General features: G+C 39.6%; 1 protein-coding gene across 4 annotated transcripts in view; it reads left to right on the plus strand.

The window, feature by feature from the left end:
* SLC4A10 (solute carrier family 4 member 10) overlaps window positions 1-5,262 on the plus strand; it is a 297,890-nt gene extending 292,628 nt beyond the window's left edge. For all 4 annotated transcript variants that reach the window (XM_088474821.1, XM_088474819.1, XM_088474822.1 and 1 more), the window contains one exon: window positions 1,714-5,262. Coding sequence is in view for 3 of the 4 variants with exons in the window: in XM_088474819.1 (XP_088330945.1) it covers window positions 1,714-1,780 (67 nt within the window). In the remaining variant the exon portion in view is untranslated. The remainder of the gene's footprint in view (window positions 1-1,713) is intronic.
* The last annotated feature ends 11,881 nt before the right edge of the window (window positions 5,263-17,143 follow it).

The following is a 17,143-nucleotide window of genomic DNA, read 5'->3' on the forward strand; positions in this document are numbered from 1 at the left end:
GCTTTCAAACCATTCAGAAATACCCATGATTCATATGACCAGGACAGATTTACATTCCATACTCAGCAGTTTCATGCTGTGATGAATACTCTACACCTTCATTTTTTCCACTTTTTTTCCAGTTGCATTAATCTAAGTAAAATGAATAAAATGGTTCTAAAGTTTGGCAGGTATTCTTGACACACTGATATCACCATCTACAGACCCTTTTGACTTTCACAGTGAGTAACAAAGTGCTGTAGCATTGACAACTAGTGGCCTCATTTAAAGTTGGATGCATTTGCACTTTGAGCGTAGGCTTAAAAAATTGTGTCTAGAAAAAAGTATACATACATGGGTATTCTGAGTCATATGTAGCTCGAGATGTGTCCAACTTGGAAATAGTATATATCTGGCAGGTGTACAAGTCTGCATATGTACATCTAGCAAACGTGTTGCGATATGCTTTATCGGTGAAAGTAGTAAGTCACATAACCCAATTTGTACACAATATAATAATGTACTAAAGATTCACATACCCAAGAGAGATTATTGTCCTGGCAGTTGTTAATAAATGTGAAAGTCAAATTTTCCACATAAAACTAAATTAAATTCAAACACCCATATATCCATTTTTACCCCTTCTTTCCAGCAGTAGTCCAATTGGGGATGATAAAGAAGTAATGCAAATCAACAGCAATAACTTGATATAATGTAGCTATGATATTAATGAATGAAGTATCATCTACTAAAGCGGTCATAATGCAAGCAGTCAATCGGAAGCTAGATCGCCATCATCATCATTGTTGTGCATTTTGTTTCACCAGCCCTAATCCATCTAGGAAGATGCAACTCCCAAAAGACTTATCTATGTTATGCATGGTGTGTATGTGCAAAATGGAAATGCATCTTTTCACACTACAAATATTCATATACATCCAACTGTAAATTAGGTCCTAAGTGCCCCAATTGAAATCCCCAAAGCCATTGAACTAGACTGTGTCTAATTCTACAATATCTCAAGCCAAGAATGACAACTTCGTGTCCCTCAGACGTCCTACCTTGCACCATTATAACATCTATTATCTCTAACATGTGGAATATCCTTATCTGTCCATCTCTGAAAATGAATTGAATCTTTAAGACAATCTAAGTTCTCACAGTAAGCATCCATAAAATATACGGCTGCAAACTAGCTTGTCTTTTGTATGCGCAATTAAGTGTATTTGCTTGTGTGCATGCTGCAGCCACTTTACAAGAGCCTAACACTTGTGTTATTTGCTTACAAGCTTTTTTTTTCCAACATCTATATTGATTGCTTGCAGATTGTGTTGCATCGCATGGCTAATACGTTGCGGTATGTAGTAACTGACCAATGTATGTGTCAAAACTTTTAAAGCGGACCAATCATTATAAAAAGAGGCAGTCATTTTGTGTGTGGAAACAATATTCATCAGAATGCAGTTCATTAGGGACTAGTTATATCACCTCAATGCTGTTACTAGCTCCTAATGAATTGATAGATTATATATTGGCTAAGCTCACAAAATGGCGGCACCCATTCACTTGTAATGTGCATACAATAGTCCTTAGTATATTGAAAGGCTAAATATTGGCTCAGCCCACAAAAATGGCTGCCTTCACCGTGTGTAGAATACAGGTCCACTTTAAAAGGGACAGATGGACACTTGCTTGACTAATGTGTTTTATTTTTTTTTTTCCATTTATTTTCAGCTCTGAAAGCAAGACAGAGAAGAAAGTCGCCTCAGGGAAAGGTTTCGACAGGGAGACATGTCTCTGACTTGCTCTTCAATCTATTTTTACAAGCAGATGAAAAGAATATACTCGTTGCTCTATGTGGGTTACTTATACTGCAAATCATCACATCCGTTAGCAGTGCAATATATAGCAGTGCAATATTTTTTTAACAAATGTATTAGCTCATTCGCTGTCAGAGGACTCGGAAATTAAAGCCTGTCTGGCAGAGGGGTATTTCATTACTGTCAATTTTATTTTAACAAACTACTGTATGGATTTCATCGGTACTAATTTGTACTGTGGTTTGTTCACTGTGTTCACATATTGTACATTGTTTATTATCATCCATATCAACACCAGTTGCCGTTGCCATATTGTCCCCATTGTCTCCACACAGTGGGTGCACCACGAGGCACTAAAAGCACTGAACAGGGGAAAGGTACTGTATGGTAGCCCGATTTGTCAAAATCTTTTAAAGGTAAAACTTGGAGTTTTGGGTTGGAAACTATACATTTTTCTATCCAAAAACATTGGGTGATGCCATTAAAAAATTCCCTCTTTAAATCCCATGACAAGAAACACAGAAAATCAACAATTTTGACAAATTGTTCTTCTATAACTCCCACTTAGTGTTTTCAGTGTCCCCTAAACATTTTCACCAAGTTCAGCTGCCTATGTTCACTAATGATAGCCCCAGACATGATGATAGGTATTAGTTATATTTTAAATATATTAAACAAAAAAAAGTTGATTCATAGATCTGAAGATATTTTGGGTATAACAATTATTCAACAGTTATTTAGCAAATTGTAAGTGATCTTAACATGACAAAATATCAGCCCATCAATTCATACAGCTCTCTCTTCTCTTATCTATATCTATCAACATTGAAAGAAATGTATTTATTACAGGGGAACTTTCACAATATAATTGTTAGATTAGTTGTGTAAAATTGATTAAGCTTTGCAATTTATTTATTTAGAAAATGATGTATAGTTTTGATTACATTTATTATTATGTTGTTTGTTTTGTATGTTGGGAAAACAATTCATGTAGCCCAGAATTAGGTATGTGGCCTAATTGTCCCCCAATCAGCCACTGGTCTATCTACTATATGAAATTAAGATATTATAGGTGGCTGTGACAACTCTCCTACTTATCTTAATATACATGGTAAATTAGTGGAAAATCTGGTAAGGTGCAAAACTTTAGGAACACATCTAGCTATAAGGAAAATAAATATAAAACAATTAGCCGTTGACCACAATGATTTATTTTGTTAAAACAGATTGGTTGTCATGGAGGACTTTCTATGAAATAAAACATTTGTGGATTGAATTAAATTTTGTAACTTCAGTAAAAAAACTAATTTGTTATAGTCTGAGCTAGAGATGTGCGGTTTGGTTCTCCAGAGATCTGACTTCGCCCGAATCTTGTGAATCTGGACAGAGCCGAGTCGCAGTTCTGATCTCCTGAGGAGATCCGGATAAATCCGAGTCGCAGTTCTGATCTTCCAGTGCTTTAGAATTCAGATTTTAAATCCGAAATTTGTGATTTGGATTGCAAAAATTACATGATTTTAGCGGTTTTTAAAAAAAAAAATGTTTATCAATTTAAAAAACAAAACAAAAAAACCTAGATCCAAAACCAAAACACTTGAGTGTGGTTTTGCAAAACCAAAACACAAAGATGAATCCAGATCCAAAACACGGGGGTCAGCAGCGCACATCTCTAATCTGAGCAGTCATCTATGTATGCGTAGTACTGTATGTTGTACTACTGCATCACTAAATGATGAACGCCTATATTGTACACTTTCAGTAATGCACAAGAAAACAAACATTATACTGCAGAATCACAGATGAAATATGTTGTATCTTGAAAAGTCATGTGATGTAAAATACATTAAAATGCATTGTAATATAAAGGGTGTGGGCTTTTTGAAACGCATTAGGGAATTAGGAGACTGATAAAAGTGTGACATTTGGTAAAGTATAAAATCAGGGGCTGTAAAATAGGGGGTTGACTGTACAGTATTTTCTAGAAATCAATAAAAGTTAACAAAAAATACAAATCTTTCACTCTCACATGATCAGGCTTCTAAATCAATACAATACATGCTATCCTGCACAGTGTGAATTTGCAAGAGACACAAGCAGGAGTGGAATAATACATCACTTGTCTAATAATAAAATTATGGTAGGGGTCCAGCGATTCCTTTGTAGCTTCCTGGGCCTCAAACGCTGCTCTGAAATGAGCAGTGAGGCTTCTACTAAGCATATTTGGTCCATCACTAGTAAATGTGGCCTCTACTCCATATTTATGTATTTTCAGCAGGGGTACAGGGGCCCCGGGAGGAAATAGGGGACCCTGACATTGTCGGGCAGGCCTCTTCTTGGTGGTGACCCATTAGTTCCACAACCAGACACAACTCATTTAATGACCTAGAGTAAATTCTAAAGCCTAAAACAATCACAAAGCAATAGGTCAAGTTTGTAATACAGGGAATGCTACAAAATGGTGTCTCCAGGGGAACATCATGTGAAACTTATTATTTCAATTAATTTGCCTCTTACCTTGACATTATGTTTACAGTTCCAAATGTCATTTGCCAGTCAATGATAAAACGTGTAGGTAGTTAGTGTGTGTGTGTATATATATATATACACACACACACACACACACACAATTTTATCAGACACACATGCATTTCCCACAGTGCTTGTTCTCGTTGCTCCTGTGTAAGCATGAATGCACCCACCTTTCTGGTAATAATACATTTCTTGTCTAAAATGGGCAGCACTGCCTGTGCTTTCCCCTTTTACACCTTATCTTGGAAATTGCAGTTCTAGGTGCATTTTTGCAGATTACATTTAATGAGTTCCTTTGCTTGTCTATTTTGGTAAAATGAAGAATCCCATCCTATTTAATAAAGGTCAGCCTTCCTGGTGCACCTTTCTGACTCAGAACAGTAATCAGCAAAGTTTCCTGACACAGTATAGTAATCAGCAAATTTCCTTACCATGCTATTGCTCCTACTCATGTTCCATTGTTTTGGCGTAGATGCTTTGTCCAACTCCTTTCATTCCACTTAGATACCATATGTGTGAATCCTTAACAAATCTGCCATGTTTTTTTCCCCAGTAAAAAGGCCAGGGGGCTGGGTAGTCTAGAGAGGCCTAAACCCAAAATCCAGTAAGAATAAGATTGGGAATTTCCTTATTTCACAAGCTAACAGCCTGTTGTTGAAGCCATGTATTATTCCAGTCTATCCAGTCCAACATAGCTATCAGACTTATCCAAGGGACATTGTCAACACAGCCCAGTCTAGCCTTTACCAGTCTCTGGATGGCCAGACAACATTCCTGGATTTGAGACCTACTGGTGGTCTAGTAAGAGCCAGAACTGTATTATTGGTTGGAACTGTGATCATTAGCTACTGAAGTTGGGCATATCAAAGGGTACGGTCCTAGAGATTGTGCAGTAAACTGAGTATATGAGCACTTAGGGGTATATTTACTAAGTGCAGGTTTACAAAAGTGGAGATGTTGCCCATAGCAACCAACCAGATTCTACTTATCATTAAACTAGTACCTTCTAGAAAATTACAGCGAATCTGATTGGTTGCTATGGGCAACATCTCCACTTTTGTAAACCCGCACTTTAGTAAATATACCCCTTAGACTTTAGTTGGTTAGATTCCTGCCCTGGTGGACTTTTGACTGCAGTCTTTTACTGCCTTTGCTTGGCATACTTTGTTTTCCAAGAATAGAAATCATAAGGACTTGTCCACTGCCCCTTTGGATCAAGAGAGTCCCAGAGTTTGAACCCCTTGAGAAAGATCACCTTGTCAGCATCCCTGGTTATTGCTGATGTACGTTTTACCTGTGTTCATGTATTGTACCTGTTATGCTAGTGTATTGTGTTGTATGGTCCGCCACGAGCCTGGTTGGCTTAATAAAAAACATTTTTATTTCTCCAGTAACTGTGTGCGGCTATCATTACTTTCAGCAGAAGTATCCTATTCCCTTCTTCCATAGTTCTATATAGGGGTCCAGTTTAATTTAAACTCATATTAGTGGGTACCAGTAATATTGGACCATGGGACATTCTTCTTCCCTGGGTACACCTATCCAAAGAAAACCAAAGAAAATTACAGGACAATGAAGAGGAGACAGTGAAATTATAGTATGAAAATACACAGAAGATATTTCTGTATTTGAGTTCCACACTATTTATTTTTTGGAAAAATTAAGCCATGATCACTGGACATGCTAAGTATTTTGTTTGATACATATAGAGAGAGCAGATTCCATCATTCTTTAACAATTCTGCTATACCTGTGACAACACAATGATGTTCTGCTCAGGAAAAGACTTAGCAATTAAAGTTAAAATATATATTGTTTCAATATACCAAAATATGATATAATAAGTAAGCATTTTGGTTATGTAGCTTAGTGCAACTTTTTTCCACTGCACTTTTTTTTGATTCTTCAATGAGCTTACAGACTTGAAGTGTAGTATGCATAGAAAAATGCTTTCCCCATTAATCACAAATTTATAAAATAATATCTATAGTCCTGTTTTTTTTTTGTTTACACGTACAGTATATATTTAAGCATTTATCTTACCGGAACTGTTGCTTTGTATTATTTTAGCTGGAAGAAGTTTTAATATTTTTTTGCAACCCATATCTTATGTCTTAACCAAGATGCCACTTGTTTACCATCAGTGTTAGCAAAGCAAGCATTTTTTTAGTTTAGAGATATACAGTATTTAATATACACTCCACCTTGAAATGGGATTAGCTGGTAGGTAATTTAAAAATGGATGAGATTGAATAGATTTCTTGACTCTACAGTACAAATAAAGTGACCATACCTTGGCTACTGATCCAGGATTTTATTGAACATAATGATGAGTATATTTCCAAAAATGTTAAAAGTTGTAGAAGAAAACAAATATTGTTGTTTTACGTTCTTTCTTTTAACAATTTATAGACTTATAAAAATGAATACAGTACACAAAGTGTCTAATTCAGGAGCAAAACAAAAAAGTGGAGCGCAAAAAAAAAAATTGCACTTTGGCAAAATTATGTTGCACTGCAGGTGAGGCAGATTTAAAATGAGCTGAGAGATTTATAGTTGGGAAAGGGTGTGTCCTAGCTTACTTCAAAATGTCAGTAAAATTCTATAAGCAAAGTTGCCTGATATTTGTTTGCTACATGCAATAGCAGTCAGTATTTTGCCTGCATGTAAATTAAGAAATACATTTGCACCCCTTGCATTCAACATGATATGTTCTAGGTGCAAATTGCTCCTTTTTTTTATTTGCTCCTAACTCTGAATCGGGTCCAAAGTAATTAAAAAATAGAACACATCATGTCTGTCAACCAACAGTAACAGTACTGTGGTCTGTAAACAAAAAGTACTGTAGTCAATTTATACCTGTTAAAAAAAATAGATCTTAGATATACAGTACAAGTGGGGGGCAAAAAAATGGAAACATCAAAATATGGTCAATAGATTGTTGGGTCACCAAGTGTGGTCAGTACACCCTGTATACAATGCGACATTTACTCTGGGTACACACTGACCGGCAATATATATCTATAGTTCATCGCTGGGTGTGTACAGCAGATATGTCTGTGAACGACGACTGTGCAGCAGAGCAGAGGGCCGATATATCTGAAAGATATCGATCATCTGCTGGTGTGTACGGGTGACCTACCGATCGCCTATACACATGCTGCAGGGGCAAGGCGGTTAACAGTTTACCTGGGAGGGCAATTTAAATGCCTGCCCAGTTGAGCTGTCAAGCCCTGCACATCGGTCAGATGATTGGCAAGTGTGTATACACTTACCAATCGTCACTCTAGGTCGACCCGCCGACCTAGTGTGTACCCAGCTTAAGTCACTAAACTGATGAATGGTTAATAGCGGTGGAAAAGTTGTCTAATTCCACAAAAATACTCAATCTAGATCTGGTGGCTAATAATGCAATGACTTGCAGTGATTGTTAAACATGTGATGACCACCCACCCTCTGTGGATGGGTCATTGTGATCCTGGAAGACACTCCTTTTATCCGAAAACAAATATTGCAACATAGGATTAAATGATTACCATTTTAGGATAAAATAATAGCATTATGTAGAGCAGGGGTGGGGAACCTTTTTCTGCCGAGGGTCATTTTGATATATATAACATTATTTGCGGGCCCAGTGCAGGCCACGCCACCTCCATGTGAGATCAAATGGGGCGGGGTCACAATCGCTGGTGATTACAGCAATGCCTGGTGCATCCTGAGGATGCTTCAGGGAACTGTAGGGCAGCGCTGTGGCTGTCTGAAGCATCCTAAGGACGCTCCAGGTGGCACTATTGCATAGATTCTGGCTGCAAGGTGCCTAGAATGAGACTAGCAGAAAAAGGCTCCGAGGGCCAGACCAAATGATTCCGAGGCCTTATACAGCCCCTGGGCCTGAGGTTCCCCATCCCTGATGTAGAGACAGGTTTCTAACTACACCCAAACCATTCCAAAAAAATGTGACCTACAATATTATGAAACCATCGGAAACCAACACTGTTGGAAACAAGCACTCTGGGCTTTAGAGTTCAGTAGGTTGTTGCTGTTGCCGATAACATGGTGAATGATATTTGTTTTAGGCATATCACTTTCCTCCACTGAACTCACAAACAAGCACTACCATGTGTATTGCATGAATTATGCCAGAGGTTCCCAAACGGGGACCTCAAGGCTCCACAACAGTTCAAGTTTTAGAGATAGCCATGCTTGAGCACAGGTGACTTAATTAGTACCTCAGTCAATTTGATTTAACCACCTGTGCTCAACCATGGATATCACTAAAACCTGAACTGTTGGGGAGCCTTGCAGACCACGTTTGGGAATTTCTGATTTATGCCCTGTAACCTGACTATGAAATCCTGCTCTGTTTTTGATTAATCTTGTTGTTTGCTTCAAAGGTTGAAATTTCCAGTCAATTGATCTATACTTGATCTTCAGTTTTTTCTATTGCAGTATCTCTCCAGCTCAAGAGGTCCCTTCTGTCTCTCCAGTTAGCACCCCTTCTGTCCCCCAGCCAGCAGGTCTTCTGTCTCTCTAGCCAGCCCCCTTCTGCCTCTCCAGCGAGCACCCCTTCTGACTCTTTAGCCAGCACCCCTTCTATTTCTCCATGCAGCCCACAGACACTTACCTTCTCCTGTGTCTTCTGGCTGTTTTACTTCATGCTGCAGCCGGCTCCTCTGTCAGTGGTGCTATGCGCATGACATAAAAAAAATGAAAACTTTGTTGTACCAGGCAGCTGACGGGAAGCGGCTAAATGGACAGACCCCACAGTAATGCATAGCATAAATCCATCTATAACCGCTGCCTGCGCACTGCAGTGATCAGAAGGGTGCAGGCTATGGTTATAGATGTGTCTCTCTGTGTCCCCCTGACAGCTGCCACCCGAAGGCCAATACTTCCATGGCTTCCGAGAGTTCCGCCACTGTGCATCTCTCCAGGTATCAGCTTTGAATAATATGCATGAAATATCTGCAGGGTTTGTAATGAACTAAATATGTCCATTATGTGATCTTTCACTTCTCTGCTGCAGGTTGCCCTGTTAGGAGGGAGGTGCTTCTTTAATAAACAATGAGAAACTGACAGCTATGCAGACTTAATTAATCAGAAATACACATTCTGGATTGGTTGATTTACACTTTGGGGTGGGGCCAGTGCTGGTACTGCATAACAGCTGTCAAACCGTATTATATCCTATCGGTCACTGTCCTAAAGATGTGGGAGAAACTTTGTCTGTCTGTAATGGAGCGGGATAGTAATACTTTACTGACAGAATGTAAGATTAACACTAAACAATGGGCCTGATACAGAATTCTTTACAGGCAGTTCCGCATACGGATGGATCTCATGACTTTGAGCACACTATATGTACATTGCGGCATGCGTACACAATTTAAAGCACTTACAAGAAATTCAGAATCTGGGGTTGCTCCTCATTTATGGCTGAATGGGTATTACTGTATGACAATGGGTCATCAACAGGGTTTTCTTGCGTAGGAATAAGTGTGCTGTAGCCATGTTACGTGTGTGTAGAAAGAGTTGTGGATTATACAGAGGTAAGCGTTTGCATAACTCCAAGCAGTTTCAGTCATATCCTCTGCATCAGGGATTGGTGCGCTTGTGAAAATGCAGATAATAGTGATGACAGCTGAAAGCAGAAGGCTGGGGTCGGTGCTGTCACATACATGTGGCTGGACTTTGGGGGAAACATATCAAACCTTGGAGAGAGATAAAGGGGAAAGTGCTAAAGTACCAACCAATCGGCTTCTAACTGTCGTGACAATTAAAAGCTGATTGGTTGGTACTTTATCTCTCTCCAAGCCTTGATACATCTCCCCAATGTATTTTACCTATTCAGTTCATATCTAAAACGGTTCATTTTTGGGTTTACTTGACCCTCAAATCCTGGTGACTGTCGCACTAGACTGGGTGTCTGAATAGCTAGGACAGCAAGTAAGAAGGTATGTAGGAGTATTGGAACTAAACATATTGATATTTCTAGATCATAAAAGAAATGAGCTTGTACTGTATATGAAAACAATACTGAAAACATTTTAAATGTGGTTAGTTTTTCTGTCGGTATCTAATAAAGAGAAATATTTTGTCAAAATAAATCAGATCTTGCAGTTTTATATGTTTTAAGTAATGACGTTGTTGTTTATTTCTGCTTAGCCACAAGGCTTTTAAGTGCATTTAACTATGGAAAGCTCCAGCAAATCAATTTTTTAGACTAGCCTAATTTTTCAGCAGCTTACAATGTAAGTGGAATGACCTTATGATAGCATTGGACACCATTACATTGTCATTTAATGTTTTATCATTGAGATTACGGTTTGTCAAGATTCAATTGTGTAGTTATTTATTAAGTGTCTTATGGAACAGCTATTAGCCTGGTCCTCTAACATTCACATAAGTACAAATTGCTCTGCTCCTGATTTTCCCACTTTGGTCAATAGTTTTAAAACTGCAATAGAAATAAAATGCTAAACAAGCCTGGGTCAGTATTCTTTATCGTTTTAAAACTAATGGTCAAAGCCACCAGTGATCGCCGACATTGATAATCTTTGTCTTAGTAAATCTATCCCATGGTTCTAATAAACAAAAAAGAGAACAATTAAAATTGTTATTGTGGAGGACTAGAATAGGCCTTTCCTGTATTGATAGACATCTTGGCTAGGAAAGTTGGTATATGTGTTGTTGTTATATATTTCCATTGAGTGTTTGTTATTTTATTTTTGGTCCTGTGTGAGTATTAAGTATATTTTCCTGACTTTTCTCAGCCATGTAAAACAGCAACACAAAGCAAGGAGCAGCAACCTGTTTATTTTACTCCTCTGTTTTTGTTTTGTCAAAATCACCCGTTATTGGATGTTATTTAATGCAGATGTTTATGTGTTGTGTGCTTTTTGCATAGACACTACTGTCATCTGACAATAAATATTTATGCAACACTCACTATCCTGTGTTATTACATATTTGCGTCCACCTAACACTGTTCTGCTCAGACCACAAATATATCCAAGATTGAATTAACATGAATATGTGAGAGTGAAGCAAAAACAAGGAGGACGCCCAACTGATGTAGCGCATCCAACGTAGACCCGCACATCAGATAAAAGAGATGTGTGTGTGTCTGTAAGCATCATGCCATCCTTAGGGCTCCATCCAAGTAGGTGCGAGTTGGGTCCTGCGAGACGTTCTCACAGCAAACTCGCACTGTGAAATTCAGTTGTAATCCAATTGTAAACTTGCATTGCTTTTTCAGAGAAAATTAGCATTTTATTGTGGGTGAAATGTAAGGAAAATCCTTATTTTAAGCTAAGAATGTCTGGACAGAGTGTAGAACCTCTGGTACAACCCACCCAATGAATGATCATGCACTTGGAGCGGTATAAATCGCATAACTTGTCCAATAAAGACATGTCATTTTCAAGTGAATTTTTCTAAAAAGACCAATAATGGGTTAAATCATGTGGGACTGGTACGCGGAGGTGTAAATGATGTGGGACAGGTACATGGAGCTGTAAATGATGTGGGACATGTATGCGGAGGTGTAAATGATGTGGGACAGGTATGTGGAGGTGTAAATGATGTGGGACAGGTATGTGGAGGTGTAAGTGATGTGGGACAGGTATGTGGAGGTGTAAGTGATGTGGGACAGGTATGTGTAGGTGTAAATAATGTGAGACAGGTATGTGGAGGTGTAAGTGATGTGGGATAAGTACATAGAGGTGTAAATAATGTGGGACAGGTATGCAGAGCTGTGAATTATGTGGGACAGGTATGTGGAGGTGTAAATGATGTGGGACAGGTACATGGAGCTGTAAATTATGTGGGACATGTATGCGGAGGTGTAAATGATGTGGGACAGGTACGTGGAGGTGTAAATGATGTGGGACTGGTATGTGGAGGTGTAAGTGATGTGGGACAGGTATGTGGAGGTGTAAGTGATGTGGGACAGGTATGTGGAGGTGTAAGTGATGTGGGATAGGTACATAGAGGTGTAAATAATGTGGGACAGGTATGCAGAGCTGTGAATTATGTGGGACAGGTATGTGGAGGTGTAAATGATGTGGGACAGGTACATGGAGCTGTAAATTATGTGGGACATGTATGCGGAGGTGTAAATGATGTGGGACAGGTACGTGGAGGTGTAAATGATGTGGGACTGGTATGTGGAGGTGTAAGTGATGTGGGACAGGTATGTGGAGGTGTAAGTGATGTGGGACAGGTATGTGGAGGTGTAAGTGATGTGGGATAGGTACATAGGGCTCTATTTACTACAATCCGCATATTGAATGCGGATTGTAGTGTGATATTACCGAGTGAATTCGCATTGCGAATTCAGGTAATATCACAGGGATTTACTATAAATCCCTTGCAGGGACAGAGCTTGCGATAAAGCTCTGTCCCTGCGGATCCCATCCGCACTCTAGTCGCGGTATTTTCGGAAAAAATACCGCGACTAAGAACCCGCGCATGCGCCGACCGACCACCGCTACTACCCCCCCACAGATGCTAAGCCCCGCCCCCAGTGCTAAGCCCTGCCCCCCCACGATCGCGGACCCCCCCTCCCCCCCCCGCGACCCCCCCTCCCTTCATTACACTTACCTGCATCCTCCTGGCCTCCGGTGGTCTTCTCCGGGCTTCCCGATCAGGTGATCTCCCATACTGCACTGGGGCCCGATCACCTGATGACCGGACCCCAGTGCACTGTGGGAGACCAGCTGACCGGAGTGGAGCCATCACCGGAAGCCCGATCACCGGTCCCTGGATTCAGGTAAGTGAAAAAAAAAATGTTTAATTTTTTTTTCCTTTTTTTTACAGCAATCAGCTTGCGGTCTGATTAGACCACATAGCTGATTACTGGTACCGGCTCCCGCCTCTGCTCTCCCCGTTAGAGCAGAGTGGGAGCCCGGTAACCGGGGGAGACCCTGGATAACGCGACCTCCAGGTGGCGTTATTATCACAGGGCTTCCCCCGGTATTTTTTTACAATTTATTTTTAGTAACTTGCACACAGATCACATTTCCCATTACAATTATGGGAAATGCGATCTGCTTTACTAAAAATAAGTGATACTGGGGGTTGGAGTAGAATTTTACTAATTCTACTCCAATTGCCCTGTAATAAATACAGGTGAAACTAAAATAATGTGAAAAGGGTGTGAAAACACCCTTTTTCACTTTATTTTAGTAAAAATAATGTTAATAAATAGAGCCCATAGAGGTGTAAATAATGTGGGACAGGTATGCAGAGCTGTGAATTATGTTGGACAGGTATGTGGAGGTGTAAATGATGTGGGACGGGTATGTGGACATATAAATAAAGTGGGACAAGTATGCGTCAGTGTAAATTATGTGGGACAGGTACTGTATGTAGAGGTGTAAATGATGTGGGACAAGTAGGTGGGGGTGTTGTATTGATGGGAGAGGGGGTTTTAAACTTGCAGATGGGAGCTAAAAGCATTTATTCTCACTTATTACAAACTTGTGTAAAAAACACTGCAAAATCAGTAAGATAATTTTTGTGTACCCCAAAGTGCTAGAAAGACTTAAATTTGATGATAATGACAACCACTCGCTTATCATAATATTTCAACCATTATTTAAAAGTGCAAAAAACAGATATTTACCACCTTTTAAGAACCTCCAGTATTTAACTTATGGAGCGGGATGCATCAGGCATCACATTTTGGATGAAATGCATCCCGCCATCAACCGCATGCATCCTGGCATTTAGTAACAATGTATGCATGGAGATTTAAGCAAAGTACAGCTCAACATATTAGAACAGTCCTTTGCGGTGTGTGGACTTACGGGTTATGGTCGGGGGTCCTTCTGTTCATGTGTGAGCCGCGGGGGACTCTGGGAGGAATCCTTTTGGATCTCTCTTGGCAGAAAATGCAGATAAGAAGCCCATAGGCTTTTATCAGGACTCCTATTTTAGCCTAACCCTAATTGCAGCCTAACCCTAATTTCATATTCTGACTGTCGTCATTCATAATGTCGACAATATGAATGTTGACATGTCAAATGTCAACATTATGAGCTTGTCAACACCCTGATTGTTGACATTTCAACCATGGTAAACATTCTGAATGTTGACTTCATCCCTGTGCATGCATGCCTAAAACCTGCCTAAATCCTGTCTAAATCCTGTCGGTAGTCAACATAGTTCTAGCAAATCAAGCTCTAGGTCATACACAAAACAAACCCACACAAATCTACATGTGAAAGTTTATTACAGTGTTTAGTAAACATTTTAAATATCCATATCCATTGTAATATGACAAACTGTGCACAGGTCATAAAATAAATATTTTGTGAGTTAAGGATCAATTTACCTTGGAGAAACTTACAACATATTTTCATTTGGTTATAACCATCAGGTTTCAATGAAAAAAAAAACATTTATGTGACATGTTTACAATCTCACCTGAATCTATTAAATGGTAAATTATTATGCAAGAAGTGAATCTGTAGGTAATAAGTACACTTTAGTCAGATCATAATCTTTTTTGATATGTAAGCATTATTAATTTATTCTCAGTCATAAAACAGTAGGAATGGAGTGAATTACAATAAAGTAGCCAGGGGCCAGGTAATACATGATGACCTGCAATTTGGAACATACTTAAAGTTAATTACAGAGCAAACAAGTTTTTGGGGGTCTATGTACTAAGCCTTGGATGGAGATAAAGCGAACAAAGATAAAGTCCCAACCAATCAGCTCATGGCTGCCATGTCACAGGCTGTGTTTGAAAAATGAGTTAGGAGCTGGTTGTTTGGGACTTTATCTCCATTCACTTTATCTCTATCCAAGGCTTAGTAAATAGACCCCTTGTGTATTATCCACTGTCTAATGCAACTTTATCTTTATATTGTATTAGTGTAACATTCATGGTCATCCAGGGACGGACTGGGGCTCTAATACAGACCTGGCATTGCACACTTACATAAAAGGGGTGTGGCCTCACCTTATGGGGGCGTGCCTTGTGTCATGGAGGCTTGGCCTTGCAGCACTCGCCCCATCTCTCAGAATCCCGCCCGAGCAGGGCGCCGGGAGTCAAAGCTGCTCGGCCAGGATTTTAGTCATGACCAACCCATAAGGCAATTGGCCCTATTGGCATTTGCCAGAAGTGCCAGATGACCAGTCTGGCCCTGTGGGGATCTGACAATTAGTTATCAATCTGTCAGAATGTCATCCATATTTATTTCTTTTAAAAAACCCTAATTTGTAATGACACCAGGTAACTTGATTAATAGGCCAACCATCAATAAACATTGAACAGAAACATATTTCTATATTAACAGTATATCTTCAACTTCCATTCATATATAAGGGGGAGGGGTGTTATTGTGTCACAAATAACAGGACTACGGGACAATAAAACTGCACCATTCTCCTAGCTGGTGTTGGAGTTTGCAGGTGTCCTGTTGAATCTTGGTTCTGGTTGTTTTGCTTCTTTAAAGCTATGATATTTATATTACTTTTTGATGTTAGCAAGACCAACATACAGTAACTTGTAGTGGATATATTTGCCTAGTGAAACTAACACACTATAAACATATTTTTTAAACCTATAATTAGTGGTAACCCTACAGGAACAAAAGTAGAGAATGTTACAATGAGTCAGTTGTATAATGTATTTTAAGAGTGAAAATGATCTCAATGGCCCCACATGGCAGTTTGCAAATCTCTAGGCAGTGACAGATTACATGGACCTGTGGATGTTGGGGCACACGTTTGTGTATGTAATTCACCAATCAATGGGCCTAATTCAGAGATGTATGCAAACCCAACGCACATGTGTAGATCTCATTTATTTACAAAAGACGCCTCCTGTGGGGGTTGGGTATGAAATTACGGATGTCAGAATACTGACAGCGGCATCCCAACAGCTGGAATCCCAACACCCATAGGAAGTAATGGTAAGTATGTTTCTAACCCCTACCCTAACCCACCCTCCCTTCCCGGTACCTAAACCTAACCTCCCCCCTAGTGCCTAAACCTAACTCTGCTACCTAACTCTAACCTCCCCCTAACACCCCGATACTTACCTTCGGAATGCTGGCGCTTGGGATACTGGTGCCAGGATCACGACTGGTCGGTATTTCAGCGCCGGTATTCAGACCGTCGGCATCCCGCACACCGGGATGCCGACTACATCCCCTCCTGTGGCATTAGTATAATATCACACAGCCGCTCCATACAAAGACGCGGGCCCAATATTCCTACACAAATATCAGTTGCATGGCGGCTTAGAGGAAATAATGTGATGGGTACATCGAGGTAAAGCAATGGGAGATGTGGAACATAAGAGAACCTGCAGTACTGGAGAGGAGTACAGCTGGTGGAAGAGGATAGCAACGGCCTGGGGATGATGGCTTGAGTGTAACCCATTGAAATAGTGTAGTAACTCTCTGCCAAAATGGTTAAGGTTATCATTTTTAAAAAATCACATAAATCAGTTAATGTATATGTATTAGGTATTAATAAATATATTAAAAACATAGTTGGAAATGGTTATTAGCCAATGGATTACAAGACGGCACCCAAGTCATCATCCCCAGCCCACTAACAGCAGTAATAACTGCCAGCCAAGTTCTGTGGTCCCATAAAGGGAAATGTAAGGTGTAAAAGACCAGTTTATAAATCATTTCAATCTTTATTGATACATGCTGGCATAAATGACCAGCAAACAGCTTTAAAAATTTTTTATTTTCCCGCCAGAAGGAGAAGAAATGTTAATAGCAGTAATCTAAAAACCATATAAGAATCAAATAAAATTTGTGTTAAGTTTGGTGAAGTTGTAACACA

The sequence above is a fragment of the Taudactylus pleione genome, unplaced genomic scaffold (genome assembly GCF_031769625.1).
Source record: "Taudactylus pleione unplaced genomic scaffold, aTauple2 ptg000156l, whole genome shotgun sequence".
In the NCBI taxonomy this organism is placed as follows: Eukaryota; Metazoa; Chordata; class Amphibia; order Anura; family Myobatrachidae; genus Taudactylus; species Taudactylus pleione.